The 21,227-nt window shown below is 35.8% G+C and overlaps 1 protein-coding gene across 2 annotated transcripts in view; it reads right to left on the bottom strand.

Moving 5' to 3' along the window:
- LOC118747701 (DNA-binding protein D-ETS-3) overlaps nt 1–21,227 on the bottom strand; it is an 83,657-nt gene that overhangs the window by 26,145 nt on the left and 36,285 nt on the right. For both annotated transcript variants that reach the window (XM_036481777.1, XM_036481778.1), the window contains exon 4: nt 21,115–21,162. In XM_036481777.1, coding sequence (XP_036337670.1) covers nt 21,115–21,162 — 48 coding nt within the window. The remainder of the gene's footprint in view (nt 1–21,114; nt 21,163–21,227) is intronic.

Genomic DNA, 21,227 nt, shown 5'->3' with positions numbered 1-21,227 from the left:
TTAATGTTGGGCATTAAAATATACCCATGCTATTACGTTAAAAAAAAAACCACATGGCCATTATGTCTGTTTCCACATGGCATTTTTTTACAGGCATATTTTTTTTTACATTATACTGCCTAGTGGAAAATCGACATAGAATCTACGTAGCTACTTCAAACATACAGGTTATTATATTAAAACTGAATGGGCCATAAGGGTGTTTTATTTATTTATTTTTTATCTCACTTTAAAAACAAAACATCTTCCACTTCTCCTGCACTTTTTCTTAATTTTAACTTGACAAAATACCTTTGCTTAATAACTGCCTAAAATTTGCTTAAGGACTGACTTTAGCGTATCCTTTGTCTTACTTACAATATGTATTAGCACCATTCTAAAAAGTGGCACCACAACGACGACAAGCGTAACCGTTGAATTAGCATTTTTCGCCTACTTTTTCCGACAATTGCTTTTGACATGCCAACTGACCATAAGTCGTTTCCGTTTCCACCAACAAATGTTTTTAAGGTAATTGGCTTATTTTTACAGGGATTTCGGATATCCTTTACTTATTTTATGTATTTAATCGCTATTTTACATAATAGTAAGTGTAGGAGAGCATTGGTTAAATCTCTGGAAACCGCCAAACTTGTGTATCTACGATGATGATGAGTTTTATGCATGCATTAGCTTAGATTTTTTTTTTCGAAATCTAAAAACATTATGAAGATACCTAACATACTTGCATATGAAGATTTTAATGAAAGGAGAATCACAACATGCCTAGACAGCGCAGCCGCTAGCTTTTAATTCGTTGCACTGTGTCTATATCGCTGTGAAGCTCATGCAGCTCAGCGTTAAATCGTCTGCAGTATTCGCATATGTTTTCATTGTGCATGCCTCCGCGCTTTATACCAGTGACTTATAGAGTGTGGTTTTCGCATGTCGAGAGAGGACTTCACTTTTCAAAAAGTCAAAGCCCAAAGTAGCATTTGTTGGCAAGAGTGATTCTCCGTTGGATTTCAAGGCTGAAAGCTGAAATTATTATTGGTGTTAACGCTGGTCCGCAAATAAACGAGATCTGCTTTTTCAAACTTGTAACTGTCAACGGCGACTTGGGTTCCAAGAAGCTTACTGTTTATGTAATAACAGGAGGGACTTCGTTTCGTCCTCGTTCACCACCAGACCCATTCGCTTTGCTTCTCTATCTCATTCCGAGAAGGCAGAGCAGACGTAGCCCTTCATCGGCATACACCAGCAAGTGTACGCTCTTGTAGTAAATTGTTCCTAAGCGGTTTAATTCGGTGGCTGTTATTATCTTCTCAAAAATCAGATTAAAGAAATCACACTGAAGGGGGTCACTTAGTCTGATTCCTCGTTTGGTGTCAAACGGCACGGAGAGGTCCTTCCCAGTTTTGATGGAGCTGGTGGTATTACTAAACATCATTTCACACAGCTTCTCGTGAATACCAAATTCAGAAATTGTGGCATAAAGGCAACTACTCTTCGTGCTGTCGAAAGCGTCTTTGAAATCGACAAATAGGTGGTGTGTGTCGATCGCATTCTCGAGGGTATTTTCCAAGATTTGGCGTATTGTGAATACCTGATCTATGTTGGATTTGCCAGTTCTAAGGCCACACTGATACGGTCCAATAAGTTTGTTGGTGGTAGGCTTCAGTCCTTCACACAATACACTCGATAAGACCTCGTAACCTATGCTTAGAAGACTGATTCCGCGGTAGTAGGCGCGTATGGCGGGGTCGCATGGATTGGGCAGAGCACACTTAAATTCCAGTCGTCATGCATGCATTTATCTGACCATATTCTGCTTAAGAGTTGATACATGCACCTTATCAGCTCCTCGCCGCCGTACTTAAATAGCTGAACTGGCTTAATAACTGTTTGCCTACAGAGTCGATTATTGCCGAAGGCATTTTAAGTAAAGAGTCGATGAGTAAAGGTCTGACTATGCATACTTCGCACAACCATTTGTAGCAGTGCAATAAAAATGTAACTTAAGAAAATGTGAAGCAAAATCTAAACTAAACAGATCGCTAAGTTTTTAAAAGTTCTGCTAATTTCTGGTTAATGGAATACATACAAAATACATACAAAGAGCATACGAAATTACAGTTTGAAGGTTACGCGAAGTACGCATAATCAGACCATAAGCCGCTATTATAGCTGCTAGAACTGGTAGCAAAACGCTGCAATTATTTAACAGCCAAAAACAAACGTTTATTGGGAGATCCCTCCAAAGTATCCAGATCCTTACCCTAAGATCTAGTTTAGGACCATCTGTGTATATGGCAGTCGAGTTATTTTGCAGGTCACAAACCAAATCGTCTTCTCCGTCATTCTTATAAGAAGTATACAAATGCTGATAATTTTTTGTCACACTTAAGGGGGTATGTAGTAGATTTGGGTGCGGTATTAAATATTCAATCCCAATCCCACACATCCTGACATTCAATTTAATTAATTTTTATTAAACTGGATGTGAATACAATGTCAAAACTTAAATAAACTAACTGGATGCTCTCTTACGTTGGGAGCCAGCACATTGACCCTTATGAATCTATATATTAATACGCTAACATGAATTTTGTCTCCGTTCGTTTGGAGATTCTACCGAACCGATTTCCAAACCAAGAACACCATTGGAAAGGCTTTTTTCTCTAGATGAGCAGAGTTTTTATAGTTTGAAAATTGGTTGAAAATTACGGCCTAAACCGTCGTTTAACCATTTCCGATTTGTGTATAGATGTTGCTGCAACATGTTCAATTTGAGATGTTTCGCATGTTGTTTCACTTCGCATTTGAAATTAAGCTTTGAAATAAAGACAAATATGAAGATGAAGAAATAAATGATAACGATGAAGTAAAAAAAAAGAAGATAAAGACGAAAATGGAGACATTGACGGATAAATAAGAATTAGGGTAACTGAACGGGTAAGAACATTTCTTGAATTTATGAAGTGAAACTTCTTTAGGCAGTCGGTTGGTTGGGAGTAAATTGTGAAATTCCAGGGGAATAATGCACATGGAAATGCTTCTCAGTGGTTTAGTGGTTTGAGAATAAAAACAAAAACAAAGATGCCTAGAGATATAGGCAAAAACGAAGATCAAGGTAAATTTAAACACTTTAAGGTAAAGGTGAAGAGGAATATGCAGAAATAAAGATAAATATGAAGAAAAGGATGAGGATGAAGATCGATATTGCTATCGATATTAAACTCGATAATTTTATCGATATAATAATCGATATTGCTATCGATAAAATAATCGATATTGTTACCGATACTGTTATTGATTAAATAACCGCTATTGTAATCGATATAATAATCAATATAATAATCGATATTTTTATCGATACAATAATGGATATTGTTATCGGTATAATAATCGATTAAATAATTGATTTTGTTATCGATTTAGTCATTTACATATATTGTTATGATACTGATGATTGTTATATTTATCGCTGAATTAATTGATTTTACAATCGTTGTATTTTTCTATATGTGTATGGATATTGTTATCGGTATTTTTATCAACAGGGTTATCGATACACTAATCGGAACATGGAATGTGATCACATTACATGACATCACATCACATTTTATCACATGATATGAAGAGACATCACATGATTTTGCATCACATAATATGATATCACATCACACGATATTATGTGACATGACATTATATGATATGACATCACATTATATGGCATGACATCACATGACGACATCACATGCTATGACATCGTATGACATGACATGGCATTACATGACGTGGTATCACATGATATGACATCATATGGTATGACATCATATGACATGTCATCAGAGGATATGACAACACATGACATGACATCCTATCACATCACATAAAATCACGTCACATCTTATCACGTCATCGCACCTCATCTCATCTACGTGTATAGAAAAAGAAAAGGATATAAGCAAAGATGTGAAAGATAAAAACAAAGATGAAGACCAAGGTAAAGTTACCGATTTCAAAACCAGAAACACCGTTGGAAAGTAATTTTCTGTTGATGAGGAGAGTTTTTATAGTTTCGAAATTGGTTGAAAATCGTCGTTTAAAAATTTCCATATTTGTTAACGGTTGTTTTTGCAACCTGTTCAATTCAAGCGTTTCGCATTTTGTTTTACTTCGTATTTGAAATTAAACTTTGAAATAAAGATAAATATGAAGACGAAGAAACAAGTGATAACGATGAAGACAAAAAAAAGGCAAAAGTAAAGATAAAGACGAAAATTGGGATAAAGGCGAAAATGGAGACAATGAGAAATACATAAGAATTAGGTTAAAAGATAGGAATCGAAATAAAATCAGCCATAAAGGTTACTGAAATTTATCGAATCATCGAAATTTATAATTATCGAAATTTAACCATGCTTATTAAGTTATCGCAACGTATCGAATTATTCAAACTGATCAATGTTTACTAAGTTGTCGAAATTTATAGACACAGAAACTTAGTTGTCCAAATTTACGGATAGTTGTCGAGCTATAATAACGTGTGGGATTAACGAAATTTGTCAAGTTAAAGAAATGTATCAAGTTATCGATATTTATTGAATTATCATTATTTATAGACTTAACGAAATATATCGAGGTGTCGTAATGCATAATTATAATTATTGATCTACTGAAATTGGTTGGTTCAACAAAGCAAAGTTTATGGAATTTTCAAAATATATCGATTTATCGAAATTTCAACGTTATATAAGCTTGTCGATTTATCACTGCTTATCGAATTTAATCGTCTTAACAGAGTGTAACGAGTTATCAAAATGTTTAGATAGTTTTCGAGAAATGTGGAGATGTCAAAAGTAAAAATTTATAAAGGTATCCAAAGTTTTTACATTTTTGAGTTATCGAAATTTATCGAGCCATCGAATTTCACAGTTATCGAAATTGGTCGAGTTAACGAATTTTGTTGAGTTATCACATTTTAGTGTTCTTGAAATTCATCGAACTATCGATATGTATCAAATCATTGAAATTTATCGATAAACTTGAATGTAGCGGGTCAATTCCAAGTCCTGCCGAAGTACTCCAATGACCTTCTCAGATAAAAAAGAAAATTAGTTACGTGTTAGCAGAAGATTTTCCGGTTAGTTAATTTGTACCGTATAAGTATCGCTACGTGTTAAGTTAGAAAACCTCTCCAAGGCTTCTAAAACTAGAAAAAATGTCGAATTTCGACAGTAACTGGCACTCTAGTAAAAGATTAACCACTTGCTTTTTCTTAAAATTTCAAAACTTTTACTCAATTTGTTCAAATAAATTTAAGTGAAAGGTATGAAATTTTAAGAAAAAGCAATTACTTAATTTTTATGCATACGGCCCATTGTCTTGAAAATCAGCAAAATTGCTTACAAAATAAATTAAGCAAATAAAAATTAGGAAAGAATTATTCAAACCTTTTCTCCCTTCAGAATTCGGCAGATATGTCTTCTGCTCAAATACATACATACATACATACATACATGCATTATATTAAATAAATGAATTTCTTTTGCACATCAAAGCAAAACTAAAGTAACTAATTACTTCCGCTTTTTTATTAAATTAACATTTTTACCGCGGCTTTGAAGGCACCTACCCTCGTGCCCATCAACATACAAGCTGCGGTCTTTGAAATTAAGCAAAGTGTCCTACTATGGTTTATCTAAGTAAGTTTGTATTCCGTATACTGGCCAAAATAGTTTTTGGTCTTTGCCACTTTGGAACACCGTTAGTGCAGCAAAGTAACTACAACTAAAGTAAATTAACACAAACCAACTCAAAAGCTTGGTATTTAGTACCAAAGCACTAAAGCGCCACACAAAGCGCCTTTGAATCGTAAAAGGGCAACCGCAAATGTTTTTTTTTTTTTTTGACTGACTGCTTTTCGAGGCATGCAAAATTTTTTAGAATTTATGACTTTCTATTTACTTTCTAATTTGCTTATACATATATACATATGCATGCACGTAAATGCATATATGTATGTAAATACTTTAGCTACCGCGAGAGTGTGCTTTTACTTTTGGCTCACTTTGCTGTTGACGGTGACGTTATAGCCTGACGTGGGTAATTAAAATATTAGCGCATGAATTTCTATTGCAAAATTATTTTCCGTTGCAAAAGTGTTGCAAGCTTGAGAAAACGTTGACATTTTAATGTTCGCTTTGATGTTTTTAGAATAAAAAAAGATTGGGATTTGTTTTTTTTTTGTTTTTTTGAAATTACAGGAAATGTTGCATTAGCACATGTAAAGCAAATAAAGTGCAATTATTGTAGAGGAAATTCTGCGAATTATATGCACACGTATGTTATTTGTTTGTTTGTGATTTCGGTCAAAGTTGGTGACATATGAAAGAGTGAGTAATAATGGTGAAAGGGCAAACGCGTAGCTGGCGGTACGTAGTTACTTAGTTTTAAGCAATGTTCTTTTAAGATTTTCCGCGCCTTTTTTTTACTAAGCTACAACTTGGCTAGCTTCTAACACACGCGCAAAGCATCGCATTCTCTGTGGTCATTGTTCGATAAACAAAGAATAAAGTGCTTTCTGATATTCTCCAAATCGAACATGAAACTAACAGAAAAGGCTTCATACCTAGGCCTAATACTAAAATTTCAGCATCTCGTGACAAAATGTCTCAAGGGGGGCGCTAAGGACCACTGCAACGGTTATTCTCGACGGTTGTTCAAAAAAGAATCCACAGATTATACTCAAGAGGTAAAATTATTGGTTGCCCGATCACAACAGCACTTTAAGTGGAAGAGGAAATTTTTATACCCGAGCGCACTTGTGCACAAGGGTATTATAACTTTGTTCACATAACGGTTGTTTGTAACAGGCAAAACGAATCGAGATAGATATAGACAAATGTATACATAAATGATGAAAAGAGAAATCGATTAAGCGGTGACTGTCTGTCCGTCCGTCCGTCTGTCCATCCGTCTGTGCACACGATAACTCGAGTAAAAATTAAGATATCGTAACGAAACTTGGTACGTGTACTTCTTTCGGGCATAGGACGGACGGTATTGAAAATGGGCAAAATCGGGCAATAACCACGCCTACCTCCCATATAACGGTAATTTACAGAAATACGAAAACTGCGATATTTTAGTAAATACTGAAGATAATTCACTCAAAATTGATAATTATAATAACTTTTAGACGAGAAATAAGAATATTATAAATTTTTGAAAAATGGGCGTAGCCACGCCCACTTATGGTTACAAGTGTATATCTTGGCAACCGCTGCACCGATTTCTTCCAAACTTGGCACAGTTATTGGCTTTGGTACGTCATACCAAATGGCCGAAAATTTTTAAAATCGGACAATAACCACGCCCACATCCCATATAACGGTAATTTAGAGAAATACAAAATCTTCGATAAATCATTAAATATTGAAGCTAATTTATTCAAAATTGATGCTTGCAACAATTCTTTACCAAGAAATACGTTTATGATAAAATTTTGGAAAACGGGCGTGGCACCGCCCACTTATGATCACATATATGTATCTCGCTAACCGTTCTAGCAATTTGAACCAAACTCGGTATGGTTATTGTGCTTGCCACATAGAAGCAAAACGTTGAAAATTATTGAAATCGGACTAAAATTACGGCCGCTTTTCATATAACGGTAAATTTTAGAAATGCTTGAAACTTGATAAACCCCGAATTAAGATGTAGCGGTAGCTTTCGGAAAGGTGGAAAACATATATTTAATATTTGCGCCGGGTATTTAATGTTCGGCTCCGCCCGAACTTAAACTTTCTTACTTGTTCTGACTGATTTTCTATATTTCTGCAATTGATTGTGTCGTGTAACCTATGTTTCGCTTAATCAGAGCATTTATTTTTTGCAATCAGCGTCGGTGGGTCTTTCTAACTAAGGAGCCACCATTCTAACTCTTAGAAGCCCAATGACTTTACTTCAATAAAATGTTATACATCTTCGTAATGGCAAAGAGTTTTTATGAGAAACTTTTTCATATAAGAGGTATCGGTCATCCCTATTTCTATTAGGATGTTGCATGAAAGCTGCCAGCTATTATTATTTTTTAATAAATCTTCTGTGTAAAAATGAATTGCGCTTAAACGGGAAGACTTATTTGAATATATTTTTTAATTGTTCAATATATTACCCGGATAGTTCAGGAACAAAAAAAACTTAAAAACTTCCGTTAAAAGAAATTTATAAGATAAAGCTATGTAGCAAGCTGTCAAAAGAAAAAGGGGTTAAGAAGGCTTTGAGCCGACAATATTTTTGACTGGAGGTACCACCTGTTTGGAATTATAACTTAATTTAATTGATAAGATAAATTAAATATTACATAATGAGTATCAAACTAATGAGGTTTTAAAAAGTTTACTGTTGAAAATATTTTTTAGCGGATTGCCATCTATTTGAAAAATTTAATTCAATTAAATTGATAAGATAAAAAAAATATGTATTACAATATAGGTGTCACACGGAAAATGTTTTTGAGTAGGGTTGTCACTTGTTTGAAAATTTAAAATAAATTTTTAAGGATTGTGGTAAGATACGTAGTGAAGGCTGTTACAAACTATTTCCGGTAGGTGGACCAAAGAGCAAACTATTCGAAGAAATCTTTTTTGTGGTCCTATTTGCTTTAAATTTGGTATGTAGATAGTGTATTTCCTGGATTAACAAATATTACATTTTTCCGATAGGTGGACCAGGGACCGATCTTTTAGAAAAAAAGTCGATTAGGTACAAGTATTCTTGTGTTGTTTGTCCCTTTCTCTTCATCGAAAACGCTTAGTTTAATATTGTTTTAAAAGTATTATTAAAATAGGAAGATTTTTTTAAATTACAAAAAAATTTTACTTGTTTTTTTATGGCCTTATAACAATTATATTCAAAAATTTTGATTGAGCTTGAGGCCGTTTTTAATGAAAAACTATTGTGGAAAAGCAACAACAATTTGAAAAAAATGGTAGAAGTGATAGCTATTTCGGAGATCACCACATTTCCTCATCACACTTCTTCAGCGAGATTCGAACCGACGACCCCAGCTGACTCAGCCAGTTGCCTACGCACTGTGCTGACGATGAAGAAGTCTGATGAGGAAATGTGGTGATTCCCGAAATAGCTATCACTTCTACCACTTTTTTAAATTGTTGTTGCTTTTCCACAATTATCATTACAATTTTTGCCATTTAATGCCTAGTGGAAATCTAGCTATAGATAGTAAATTGAATTTTTAGAATGTCGATTCTTTGCCTATTTTTCTAAATACCTTCAAAACAATATTCAATCACACCCACATTCAAAAAAATGCTTTGATTGCTTTACAAATCAAACATTTTTTTTAATCTAACTTTATAAAGCGGTATAAATCTATTTTTTTTTTCTATGAATGGGGCCATAGGAGTTTTGGTAGCAAGTAACAACACAGAAACACTCTTAAGACGCGGCGAATCATGCCGGCATATAATCTAAAAATCTAATTCAGAGCAAATTAATACCTCTGAAATAATTATGATGTCATTTAAATTAAAAAAAGAAACATTAACAGACACGTGGCCTCAACAATCCGCATGTCATTTAACTAGCACAAAAGACAAAAATTTCTAACATCATAAAACGTTTTGCATTTCTTTTGGTTATTCTATTTCTATTATAGCCAATCCTTAAAATTGTGGATTACTTTTTAAGTAATACACATCAAAATTAAATACTACTACCCTGAAAAAAAAACGTTTAAGATTTATAAAGTGCTATACACTCTTCTCCTCATTTCTGTTATGTGGCTGTGAGCTGCTTTCTTTCATTCTTTATTTCTATTTTTTGCCCTCAAGCGCTTACGATGATTTGCAATTAACGCAATATTCATGATGTTGTTGGCATTATCACACATGAGTGGTGTTAAAAAGGCATGAAAGGCTCAACAATAAAAGGGACGATAGATATTGGTAGACTACACGAAAATTTAACATAGACAGTGGATGCATATAATACATATATATATGTAAGTATGCATATGTATAAGCCGCACTCGACTTTCTTTTGTGGACTGTCCTTTCTATGCTTTCTGTCAGAGAATTTTGGTGTATTCACAATTCAACCCTTATTACTGCGCATACGCATTGCTCGTTGGAATAGTAGCCCAGTAGGAATAGCCATAACGGAAAAAATCAGTTTGAAGCACATTTTTAGATAAGGATGGTTATAGCTATAGTATATATACCTAAGGCAGAAATTTATATATGGAGGATCATTAGCCAATTACTCTCCACCAAGTAAACTACCCAGAAAAGCTAGCTATGCGATTAGGTGGCTGGTGACCATAAAGATCCGTTATCTGTTATCTGGAATGATTGTTGGAACTAGTATTCCTACAGGGTGAATACAAAAGCCCATATATTCAATCCGATGTCCTTTTCTTCCACATTTTTTTTTTGCTACAAAGCACCTAATTGCCAAATGATTAAGCGATTTATGATTGCGTAGATTGTGAAATGCGTGGCGCATATTTTATGCATTTGAACGTCTAAGGCTCAACTGACATTTCAGCAAAACTTTCGAGATTTTCGGCTTTTCTAAGCTAGTATTTAAATATGCACTTCATTAGACTAAAATTGGATGAGCTACAAAACTGCATACCCAAAAATTTTCTAGAGATTCAGAATAAAAAGTTGAAATTTTGTATGAAAATTTTTTGAAGTCTTGTGAAACTTTGATTTATATGGTTTATATCATAGAATGAACTGTATTTTCATATATAATTAATGCAAATTTTTTTTTTCATGAAAATAATTGTGCATATTATATTAGAACGAGGTGCACACTTTCATTTGTTGTATGTATGAACATTGCTCCACATAAAGCACTAGATTGTGAAATTGAGAAAATGGTAATACCATAGACCACATGAAGTATGGACTTTGCAACAAAAAGCAAGAAAATGTTAGTAATATTTAGTTATTATTATTATTATATTATTATTTTTTTGTATTATTATTATTATATTTTTTAATAAAGGGAATTATTTTTCTGATATTTACTGAGCAGAAAAACTTATAAGTAAGCAAAATTCAAATGCTAATGAACCTTGGAACGTGAAATTATAAAAAAAATCACGGAATTTCCTCAATAAGACGAACAAATACTGAAGAACCCCGTTTTTGTCTGAATCATGCCGAAAATGCCATAAAAGACAGCCTGAAAAAGACTCGAAAAAATACGGGAAAGTCCCCACAAACTCGCGAAAAGGTATAAACTCAAAAACACACTCCCTACTTTTAAGTCTAGCATTAAAATTTTCGTATTGTGGCAGCTTTACTTTACTTGTAATATTTCATTTAGGTTGGTATAGGATGACTGCCTCCATAAATTAAATTAACAAAGCTCCACATTCGGTTAAATTCTATTCTCGAAATTTCCTCCGAAGGGAGAAAATGATGGGCTAATCCATGGACAGAAGGACGTAACCACCTTGTAAGGTTCTCGGCTAGCGGTGATAATTCCCTATGAATTCACTGCCTTGGTAACCATCGTCCATGCAGCTGCAATTCTGTCATTACCTGACCGTTTTCGAACGTATTATTAAAGAGCTAAAGACCTTGTGGCCTTTTCAAAATTATATTTGCAATCATCCTCTGCCTGGCAAATAAAGTGGTGATGCGTGAACCTAAATTGGAGTTTTGTGGAAAGTTCCTCGGCGTGCCAAGAAAGCCGCAACTAACTTTAGAGTCGACTTTACTTCGACTATGAATTTGTCCCCTGTTCTAAAAGCTTGTCAAGAATATCACTTCGACCTCCGACCGCCCGACTGTTGAGTCTGCACTAGGATGGTCCAAAAATGCTTGTAAAAAAAATTAATTCCGAATATTATTGTTCTCGCTCGCTGGGATTGTTCTATATCAAAAAAATAAATGAATAAGAAATACCCTTGTTTTATTTTATTTCGAAATCAAACAATAGAGGTCTCTCAAAGCGCTCACGTACTTTGTATGGAAAAGAAACAGTTTTTCTAAGAATTACATCTTTTGAAAGTCAATATTTTACGATCGGAAAACTATGTTTTTCTTCAGCAGACTTCCAATAATAATAGAAAATTATTTATGTCAACATTTTTTAATACTTATGATTTCTTATGGGTCCCCACTGCATTTTTTGGGGTTTTTTGGATACCTTTAAAAAAATAGTTATTAGTGAAATAGGGTTAAAGCTTAAACAGACGGCAGCGTTAATCCGGATTAACTCGGGAATTAACTGCAGTTGATCCGGATTAAGTACGAGTTAATCCGGATCAACGCTGCCATCGGTTTAAGCTTTTACATAAACAATTGGGTATTATTATTCTACATAACACTGAAATTTTTTAAGTCCTTTTTTAATTAATTATATCTTTGAAATTTCAAAGTTCTTTTAAAAGATATCCTGAAGCCAGAGGAAAAAAATAAATGTATTGATTTTTTGGTGTGTAAAATTAACTGTCGCACGGTGTAATATCCGATACATCCACAGCTCTAGTCCACAATTTCTTCTGAAGTCACTGAAGTCACGTGCTAAATACTAAGAGGCGGGCAAGGAAAATGCAACATTTTCAGTGTTGGCGACTATTCACTGACGATACGCTTTATCCTCAGGTTGATATCCTTGAACTTATGACGATCGGTGCTACTATGCCCGAGCGCCATAACTCAAGCACGAAAAACTTATACATTTTTCAATTTTTCCTAATAAACAATCGTGGTACAAAAAACGAAAACAAATTCGAAGCGTAAGAAATCCATATACATAATTTAAAAGCTTCATAATGGACCTCCCTAATGTACACACCAAAAAGGCAAATTTTCAAGAAACTTTCTTTCTGTTTCACATGCGCTGGTATCAACCATTTTTTATTCCCCATAAATTTAGCAAGTAATAAAGCGCAAACGAAAAGTCAGTACAACTAAAAATGTATGTCTCCGCCAGCAACGCCCCTAATTTCTTTATCTTTCCTAATCACTTATTGCAGTGTACTGTTACGTAAGAAAAAATAAATAAAACGAATAAAAATTCGTGCAGTTTCATATATCACACAAGTAAATCTGAACAAAAGCAAGTTGCAATAATTTTCATGTTGCATGCTTAAGTGCATTTAAGTTTAAGTTCGAAACTGCAATAGTCGGAGCGAGCAGAGGATGACTTTAGCCACAGTGGCAATAGTGGCAAACGTGCCCCACTCAACATGGCCTAAGCAAGCGGCGAAAGCACGGAGCCAAACCAAACCGGACCGGACCTTCGGTAACAAAGCGGTTCCGTGTAAAAAGGAAACTATAATTAATCAAAAACAGCATTTTTGCCACCATCAGAACGAAAGCGCACAGCAGTCAAACCGGAGCTGAAAATGAGTTTTCACAATAGCTATTTTTTCTATGATTGTAAAAAACTAAGTGAAAGGTGCAAATGAAGAAAATCAACTTAGGAGAGCATGTACAGCCAGCCTGTGAGCAGGCCAGCAACAAGGCAAATGGCGGCAAAAAAAAGAAACTCACGAACATACATTTTTCTATGTCCCTACATGCACTGCAGTGCTGGAAGGAACTCTTCAAGAAATCACGACAACTTAAAGTAACCGCACGACGAATCGCCATGGCATGGCATGCAAGAAAATTGAATGCGAACAACATGAAAGACGAAATAGCGGCATGACCACCCACCCACCCACTCAGACAGCCGTCCTTCCGTTTCGAGCAAGTCAGTCTGCAGGTCCAGAGAAACATGCCAAGCTGAGGCGCATACATATACACATACACAAATAAGTACACTCGCCCGCCGCCCATTCATCCACATGGACACAATTTGGCTGTCGCGCCGGAAAATGGTGGGCGCGATAGAACATTTTTATGCTAATTCCGTTTTCAGTTTTTGGCGAAAGAGGCGAAGGTAGCGCGCGGTAGTGCTGCTAAACAGTCAAACCAAAATGGCGTTTTCTATGTGGTTGCGGTTGGAGAAAGTATGGATTTTTAGCGCACACTCATACATACATACATACATACAAACACATTTAGTCACCTTGCAAGCTGGCAGGCGACAGGCGAACTGTTTAGTTAAATGGAGTGTTGTTGTTGTTGTTGGTGGCTGGTTTTGCAGCGGGTCAACCATTTGCTGTTGTGGTTCACGGTTGTAAAGGTTATGCAAAATAAGGTCAACATATGCCAAGCACTCAGCCAGGTTATTTCTTACCTACTATGTATGTATAAATATTGTGCACAGTTTTTTTTAATGCATCTGCTAGGCAAAAACAAACGGCTGAATAGAAGTGGAGCATTTGAAATATACACATACATACATACATAATTTTTTAGTCATACATACTACTTAAATTTCCAAGTTTTTTGTTAACTCTGTTGAAACATCGAGACTTGAGCACTTCATTGTCAGCGCAAGCTGGTGGAAAGTTATCTACAGACTTTGGAACAAGCGTCATGCTCATATGTTGCTTTCATGCATTCACTTTTCAATATTGCAGGTTTGCATTTTTCAGTTATTTATGTTTGTAAGTGCTTGCCTATGGCCGCAGCTTTCGTGTTAAACGGTCGTAAATATAGCGTTTTTCCAGAGTTTACTTATAAAAATAAATTCTTAAAATAAGCTTAATGTGCTTTTACATCGCTTTTGTAAGTGATGACGTCCGTGATAGCATTTTTTTTCTAGTTCGTGAATAAAAAAGGCGCTCTTGTATAAAAAAGTAAAATTTTCATCAGATTTGTTAATTTTACTAAGAAATTTAAAAGAATCTTATTACATTAAACGAGCAATATATCCATAGCGTTTTCGAAAACGGCTCTAACGATTTTGATGAAATTTTGCGCACAGATAATATTTTGGTTTCTAAGGTTATCTGAATAGGCCAAGACTCGTATAAGGTTGCCACCTATTCGAAATTAGTTACAAGTTCATTAAAACATCATAATATGGGTGTCAAATGGAAGGTATTTTAAAGGCCCCTAATTCAAACATGTTTTAATAAGGTTGTCACCTATTTTGAATTGCATACTTATTTAATTTTTTGTGTGTAGAAAAAGAGGTAAAATATTACTATTCATGGGTAGATACTAAGATAAGGTTCTTAAACAATGCTTTCCCTATATACAAAATGTTATCCCTTAGGATAATAGTGTAAGATTGCCACTTATTTTCGATTCTACACAATTTAGCTAAAGCATGGATATCAAATGAAAGGTATTGTCGAGAACTTTGGTCATAAAATATTATACACACTACATATATGCTCAAGATATGTACCATTCATTCAATGTATTCCAGAATAGGGTTACCACCTAAATTTTGGAGTAAGAAATTTTCTTAATAGATATCGAAATCCAATTTTATTTTCATTTCCAAAATATTTCTTTATAGCTATCCAAATCTTGAAAACTTTAAAAAGTATATGCACTCCGGGCAAAGCTCGGTCAACCTGGTATTAGCTATAAATACATACATACACATTTAAAACTCGTTTATCAGACGGGCGGAAGAAATATTGAGCAGCCTCAAAGTCCTTCTTTTAGTGCCTATTTATTTCAGATAGTTCCAAAGGCATTAGGTCCAATATGCATGCAATCAAAAGGTATGTACATTAGGCTGGTCAAAAAAAAGTAAAATCAGAATTTTGATGTTCTCACGCCCCTGAGATTGTTCTATATCGAAACAAGTAAGAAAGTCTAAGTTCGGGCGGAGCCGAACATTAAATACCCGGCGCAAATATTAAATATATGATTTTCACCTTTCCGAAAGCTACCGCTACATGGTAAGCCGGGGTGTATCAATTTTGAGTAAATTAGCGTCCTTCAATTTCGAATCATTGAAGTTTCAAGCATTTCTGAAATTTACCATTATATTAAAAGCGGCCTCAATTTTACTCCGATTTCAATTATTTTCAACGTTTTTCTTTTACAATAACCATACCGAGTTTGGTACAAATTGGTATAACGGTTACCGAGATACATATATGTGATCATAAGTGGGCGGTGCCAGGCCCATTTTCCAAAATTTTATCATAAACGTATTTTTTGGTAAAGAATTGTTGCAAGCACCAATTTTGAATAGATTAATATTTACTGATTTATCGAAGATTTCGTATTTCTCTAAATTACCGTTATATGGGATGTGGGCGTGGTTATTGTCCGATTTTAAAAAGTTTCGGCGGTTTTTTATGCTGTACCAAGGCCAACAACTGTGCCAAGTTTGGAAGAAATTGGTGCAGCGGTTACCAAGATATACACATGTAACCATAAGTGGGCGTGGCTACGCCCATTTTCCAAAAATTTATAATATTCTTATTTTTCGTCTAAAACTTATTATAAATATCAATTTTGAGTGAATAATCTCCAGTAGTTACTAAAATATCGCAGTTTTCGTATTTCTGAAAATTACCGTTATATGGGAAGTAGGTGTGGTTATTGAGCGATTTTAAAAATTTTCGGCCATTTGGTATGTTATGCGGAGGCCAACAACTGTGCCAAGTTTGGAAGAAATTGGTGCAGCGGTTACCAAGATATACACATATAACCATAAGTGGGCGTGGCTACGCCCATTTTTCAAAAATTTATAATTTTCTTATTTTTCGTCTAAAAATTATTGTATCAATTTTGAGTGAATTATCTTCTGTAGTTACTAAAATATCGCAGTTTTCGTATTTCTGAAAATTACCGTTATATGGGAGGTAGGCTATCTCTGCCACTGTCCCGCCCTGTCCAATATGCGCAACCAATTCTTCAACAAGTACTTTGTAGATTGTTTAGCCGAACGGCGGCGAACGTTCTCGACTTTTTGTGCTATATAAAACGCACTCGGTGGTTCAATTACTAAGGGAGGGAAAGAAACAAATGGCTTCGGCCAGTGGTATCACAACGGGCTTTTCCAGCCCACGTGTGCTCCGCGTTCTGCGCGGGGCAGCCACTCTAACCTAACCTAACCTAATGGGAGGTAGGCATGGTTATTTTCCGATTTTGCCCATTTTCAATACCATCCGTCCTACTCCCGAAAGAAGTCCACGCACCAAGTTTCGTTAAGATATCTCAATTTTTACTCGAGTTATCGTGTGCACAGACGGACGGACGGACGGACAGACAGTCACGGCTTAATCGATTTCTCTTTTTATCCTGATCTTTATGTATACATTTGTCTATATCTATCTCCATTCGTTTTGCCTGTTACAAATAACCGTTATGTGAACAAAGTTATAATACCATTTTGCACAAGTGTGCTCGGGTATAAAAATATACTCCAATTTTTTTTATTTTGAAATCAAAAAATATTTAGAGAAAAAACTACTGTTCGTAGAAATGGTATATAACTCTTTAAAATCGATATTTTTAAATGTTTAAGAATTAATTTTATTTGACACATAGCGAACGACACGATTAACATGCCGTTTGAGTGCATAACGACGTGGACGGGACAGAGCTTTGTCTGCCTCTGGATCAGGTTTAACTCATTACCTGAGCAGTGGTAACGCAGTTGCGCCCAACGAGTGCCTGGCATGCAGAGAGTCGCCACATGACCCACGGCTCCTTTTCGCATGCTCCCAAAACCCCATACAGCTAATGCCCTTGTCCCTATTGACAGCCCCGTTAAATGAGGCTGACTACAAACTAACTAGACTAGAAATAACTAGAACTAGTAACTAGAATTGAAATAACTCTATAACAAAAAACAAAAACCTAAAACGTCCGTATTCCAAAAAAAATATCTACGTACGTAAGCTCTATTGTGTAATATAAGTACTGTATAAAGTAGTGGTTAATTTTGTAGTAAACAAGCAATTTTTTGCAAAAAAAACACCGACTTCAACTCTCATATAAAAAAAAAATATATATATATATATATATATATATATATCATGATCCACTGATCGGATCTTAACCAGATTAGTATGGAACCACCTCTGAGACACTACATTTCCTATACATAAAGAATTATCGAAATCGTTGACGTGGTCCAAAGTTATGCGGTAACATACATAAAAAAAAAAGACAAAAAAATATTCAGACGAACTCATAACTCCCTCCTTTTTTGGAAGTCGGTTAAATATAAGCTTTTTTCTCAATTATGATCAAAACAAAACCAAATTTCGAAAAAATTTAAGCACTTTCTTAAGTAGGACTAATGCTGAATTTCTACTGGACATTAAATGACAACAATTTTAATGACTAGGACTCACTCAGAGATAACTCCTGAGAGAGGATGCCAGATAATATTTCGATATCCATTTTGGAGCGGTCCGTAAAAATGGGTATTTCGTCATCGTTGAGAGGAATATTAAATTTCAATCACTTCTGTCGGGGACAATGGACGTCGAAGTTTAAATTGAAATCAGTTTCCGTAACCTGATAGTCACAGCTACTGTACATACTCCGCCCCACTCTGTCGAGGATTGTGACGTGGCCCTTGAAAATTGTTCGGAGCGGAATCATTGGTAAGAATAGTCCTAACTACCGCTGTATAAATCCAGTGTATTATCTGCGGTCGCAGCCCCCAGTCTTTCCCAATCGTAGCTTTATAGAAGTAGACCGCATTGAGCGCCTTTTTTCTCCGCTCTTCGGTGTTTCTTTTCCAGGAAAGTTTAAAGTCGAGAATAACACCCAATAACGTTGTCTCTTTGACAATTTAAGATTTGCTCCATTGAGGGACGGAGTTCGAAAATTTTTCTACCGTACATCGCTTGGTGAAAATAACAAGTTCGGTTTTGGTGGGATCAACCCCTAGACCGTTTCTTTCTGCCCACCATGCCAGATCGTTGTTTGCAAATTTTAAGATCTCGCTGACCGTCGAGGGGAATTTCCCAATGACCAGAATGACCAAGTCATCAGCATATGCTACGACCTTATCGGCTTTCGATGTGTGGAGCAGGAATTCGTTTGGCACGAGGTGGAAATAACACCCCCCTCCCCCTTCTTTCCTTGAGGGGTACCACGTGTTGCTGTTTTCCTTAATTCTGATGCATCCTTCTGGTACTCAATACATTGTCGATCCAGAGAGTGATCAGTGGGTGCAGTCCTGCGTGATCTGCACACTCAGAAGCCTCTCCATTATTTTGAGAAGAAATGATGAGAGGCTGACGGGTCTTAAATATTTTGCAGTACTGTGGCCCGTCTTCCCTGTTTTAGGAATGAAGACCACTCGTACCTCCCTCCGTGGCTTTGGAATATCGCCATAGAGCAGACTCGTTCTATAGATAGTCATTAGCCAGGGAGTTATCGTGGCACTTGCTTGTTGTAGCATGACTGGAATGATTCCATCCGGACCCGGAGATTTGCAGAGTTGGAAGAATCTGATAGCCCAAGCTACTTTTATCTTCAGTGATAATTTAGTCAACTGGACTGCCTTGCCTATGGGTACTTCAGTATTCTGTTACGAAAGTGACTGTGTCTCCTGCTTTACCGCACCCAGGGAAGTTGACGCCCATCAGGTGTTCTAGGGTTTCTATGCTGCTTTCGGTGTGCGCTCCTCCTGGCTATTCCAGGATTCCGGTAGGAGCTGCGCTTTTTTGAAAGGAAAATTCTTAATCGCGCGGCTTCAGTAGTCGTTTCGAGGTGCTCACAAAATTTGGACCACGATACCTGCTTTGCCCTCTGCATCACTTTCTGGAACGCATTGAAGTTGCGACAATATTCGGGACGTCTTTTTAAGGTGACTTAGTACAATTTTGAAATTGGAAATAACTTCACTGATTCGTGCATATATATACATGTACATACATACATATCTTAAACAAGATTAATGTTTATACATTAAAGCCACCACGCCCAAAAATCATTATTACTATCATATTTCCCAACTAACAAAAGGCACACTTTATGAATTTTTAATGAACTACAAGCGAGCAGCTTTAACACTTTATTACAAACGAAATAAATTAATTGATGACAGCAACAATGCCACACCGTGTGTGTAGCCACCCATAATAAGCCATTGAATGTTACCTTACATGAGTATAACCCTTTCATTTAATATGGCTAACCCTTTAACAATGAAAAGCAAAGAGTTGAATAGTAGTTTCTCACAAAAGTCAACTGAAAAATTTCTAGATCACGTGCGCCAGATTTAAAGCAAGGTAAAATCAAAAAAAAAATGAAACAGCACACAATAAAAATATGATAATTTCACTTTCGTAAGAATGAAGAGAACACATTTTGGCATAGACACAGGCGAAGCAATTCGGGACACACCCCTTAAAAAGAGTACCGGTTTGACCGGCGCTAGAGCTAACTATTAAAGGGATAATTTAACGAAACACCTTGTCTGGCTGGCGCGCGCGCCACTACAAACGCCTGTAGGGGAATATAGACACACACACACACACACACACACTAATCAACAGCAGGGAATTTTATACAGGATCCTGATCTGCAAGGGTAACTCGTGTAATTTGTAGCTGTGCTACACCCAACTATAATTAATTCAAAGGTGTTTTTTTGGGGGGGATACCCCTTAGAGTGGCGGACAGACAAGGCGCTTGCGAAAGACAATGACTTTTGAGTGATAAAAATCACACACTCGCCTTGATTGCAACGAAGCGCGATTTGCAGCTACAGTTTTTTTTTTTCAGCTGCCCCCATTAACATAAGTAAGTATGTATGTATACATGCATGTAAATGCGCTGTATTGCACGGCACGAATTTTCCATAATAACATGCTGCAAGTGAATTTTAAGTAGCTTTTCTATTAACTTTCCAACACATATATACTTACACACACCCATATATAAAAAACCATAGCTAGCTCCTATAAAAAAAGTTTTCTCTTGCATCGGGGTAAACTCCGCTTCGCTGCAGCCACCCACCAAAGTTATTGCGCATATTTTTCCAAAGTTGTGCACGTGCACACTTGACAGCCGCTTGACATTTAAGTTGTCACTTTGGAGTGTGTTCAAAATCGTGTGTGTGTGTGTGTGTGTGTGTTGGCGTGCGTGCGCCAATTTAATCTCAACACCTGCATCTTTATGCTTTTGTGAATTTAAAAGCGATATGCACTGCTCTACTAAGTCATTCAACTAAATACACAAACATAAAGCTAATACATATATACATAAATAACACACATTCAGAAATGTAACTCTGAATCACTTACCAGAGCTGGCGAGTCGACTGCTGGTTGCCCCAAACATTTGATATGGATCTGTAAAAATTAAAATAAATAAATATTTGTAGTTGGCATTTAATTTGCATATTTTGTGCATTTAT

The sequence above is a fragment of the Rhagoletis pomonella genome, unplaced genomic scaffold (assembly GCF_013731165.1).
Source record: "Rhagoletis pomonella isolate Grant_MI unplaced genomic scaffold, Rhpom_1.0 Rhpom_scaffold_00012, whole genome shotgun sequence".
Taxonomy (NCBI): Eukaryota; Metazoa; Arthropoda; class Insecta; order Diptera; family Tephritidae; genus Rhagoletis; species Rhagoletis pomonella.
The sequence above is the reverse complement of the archived record's forward strand: the minus strand, read 5'-3'. Positions and strand labels throughout refer to the sequence as shown.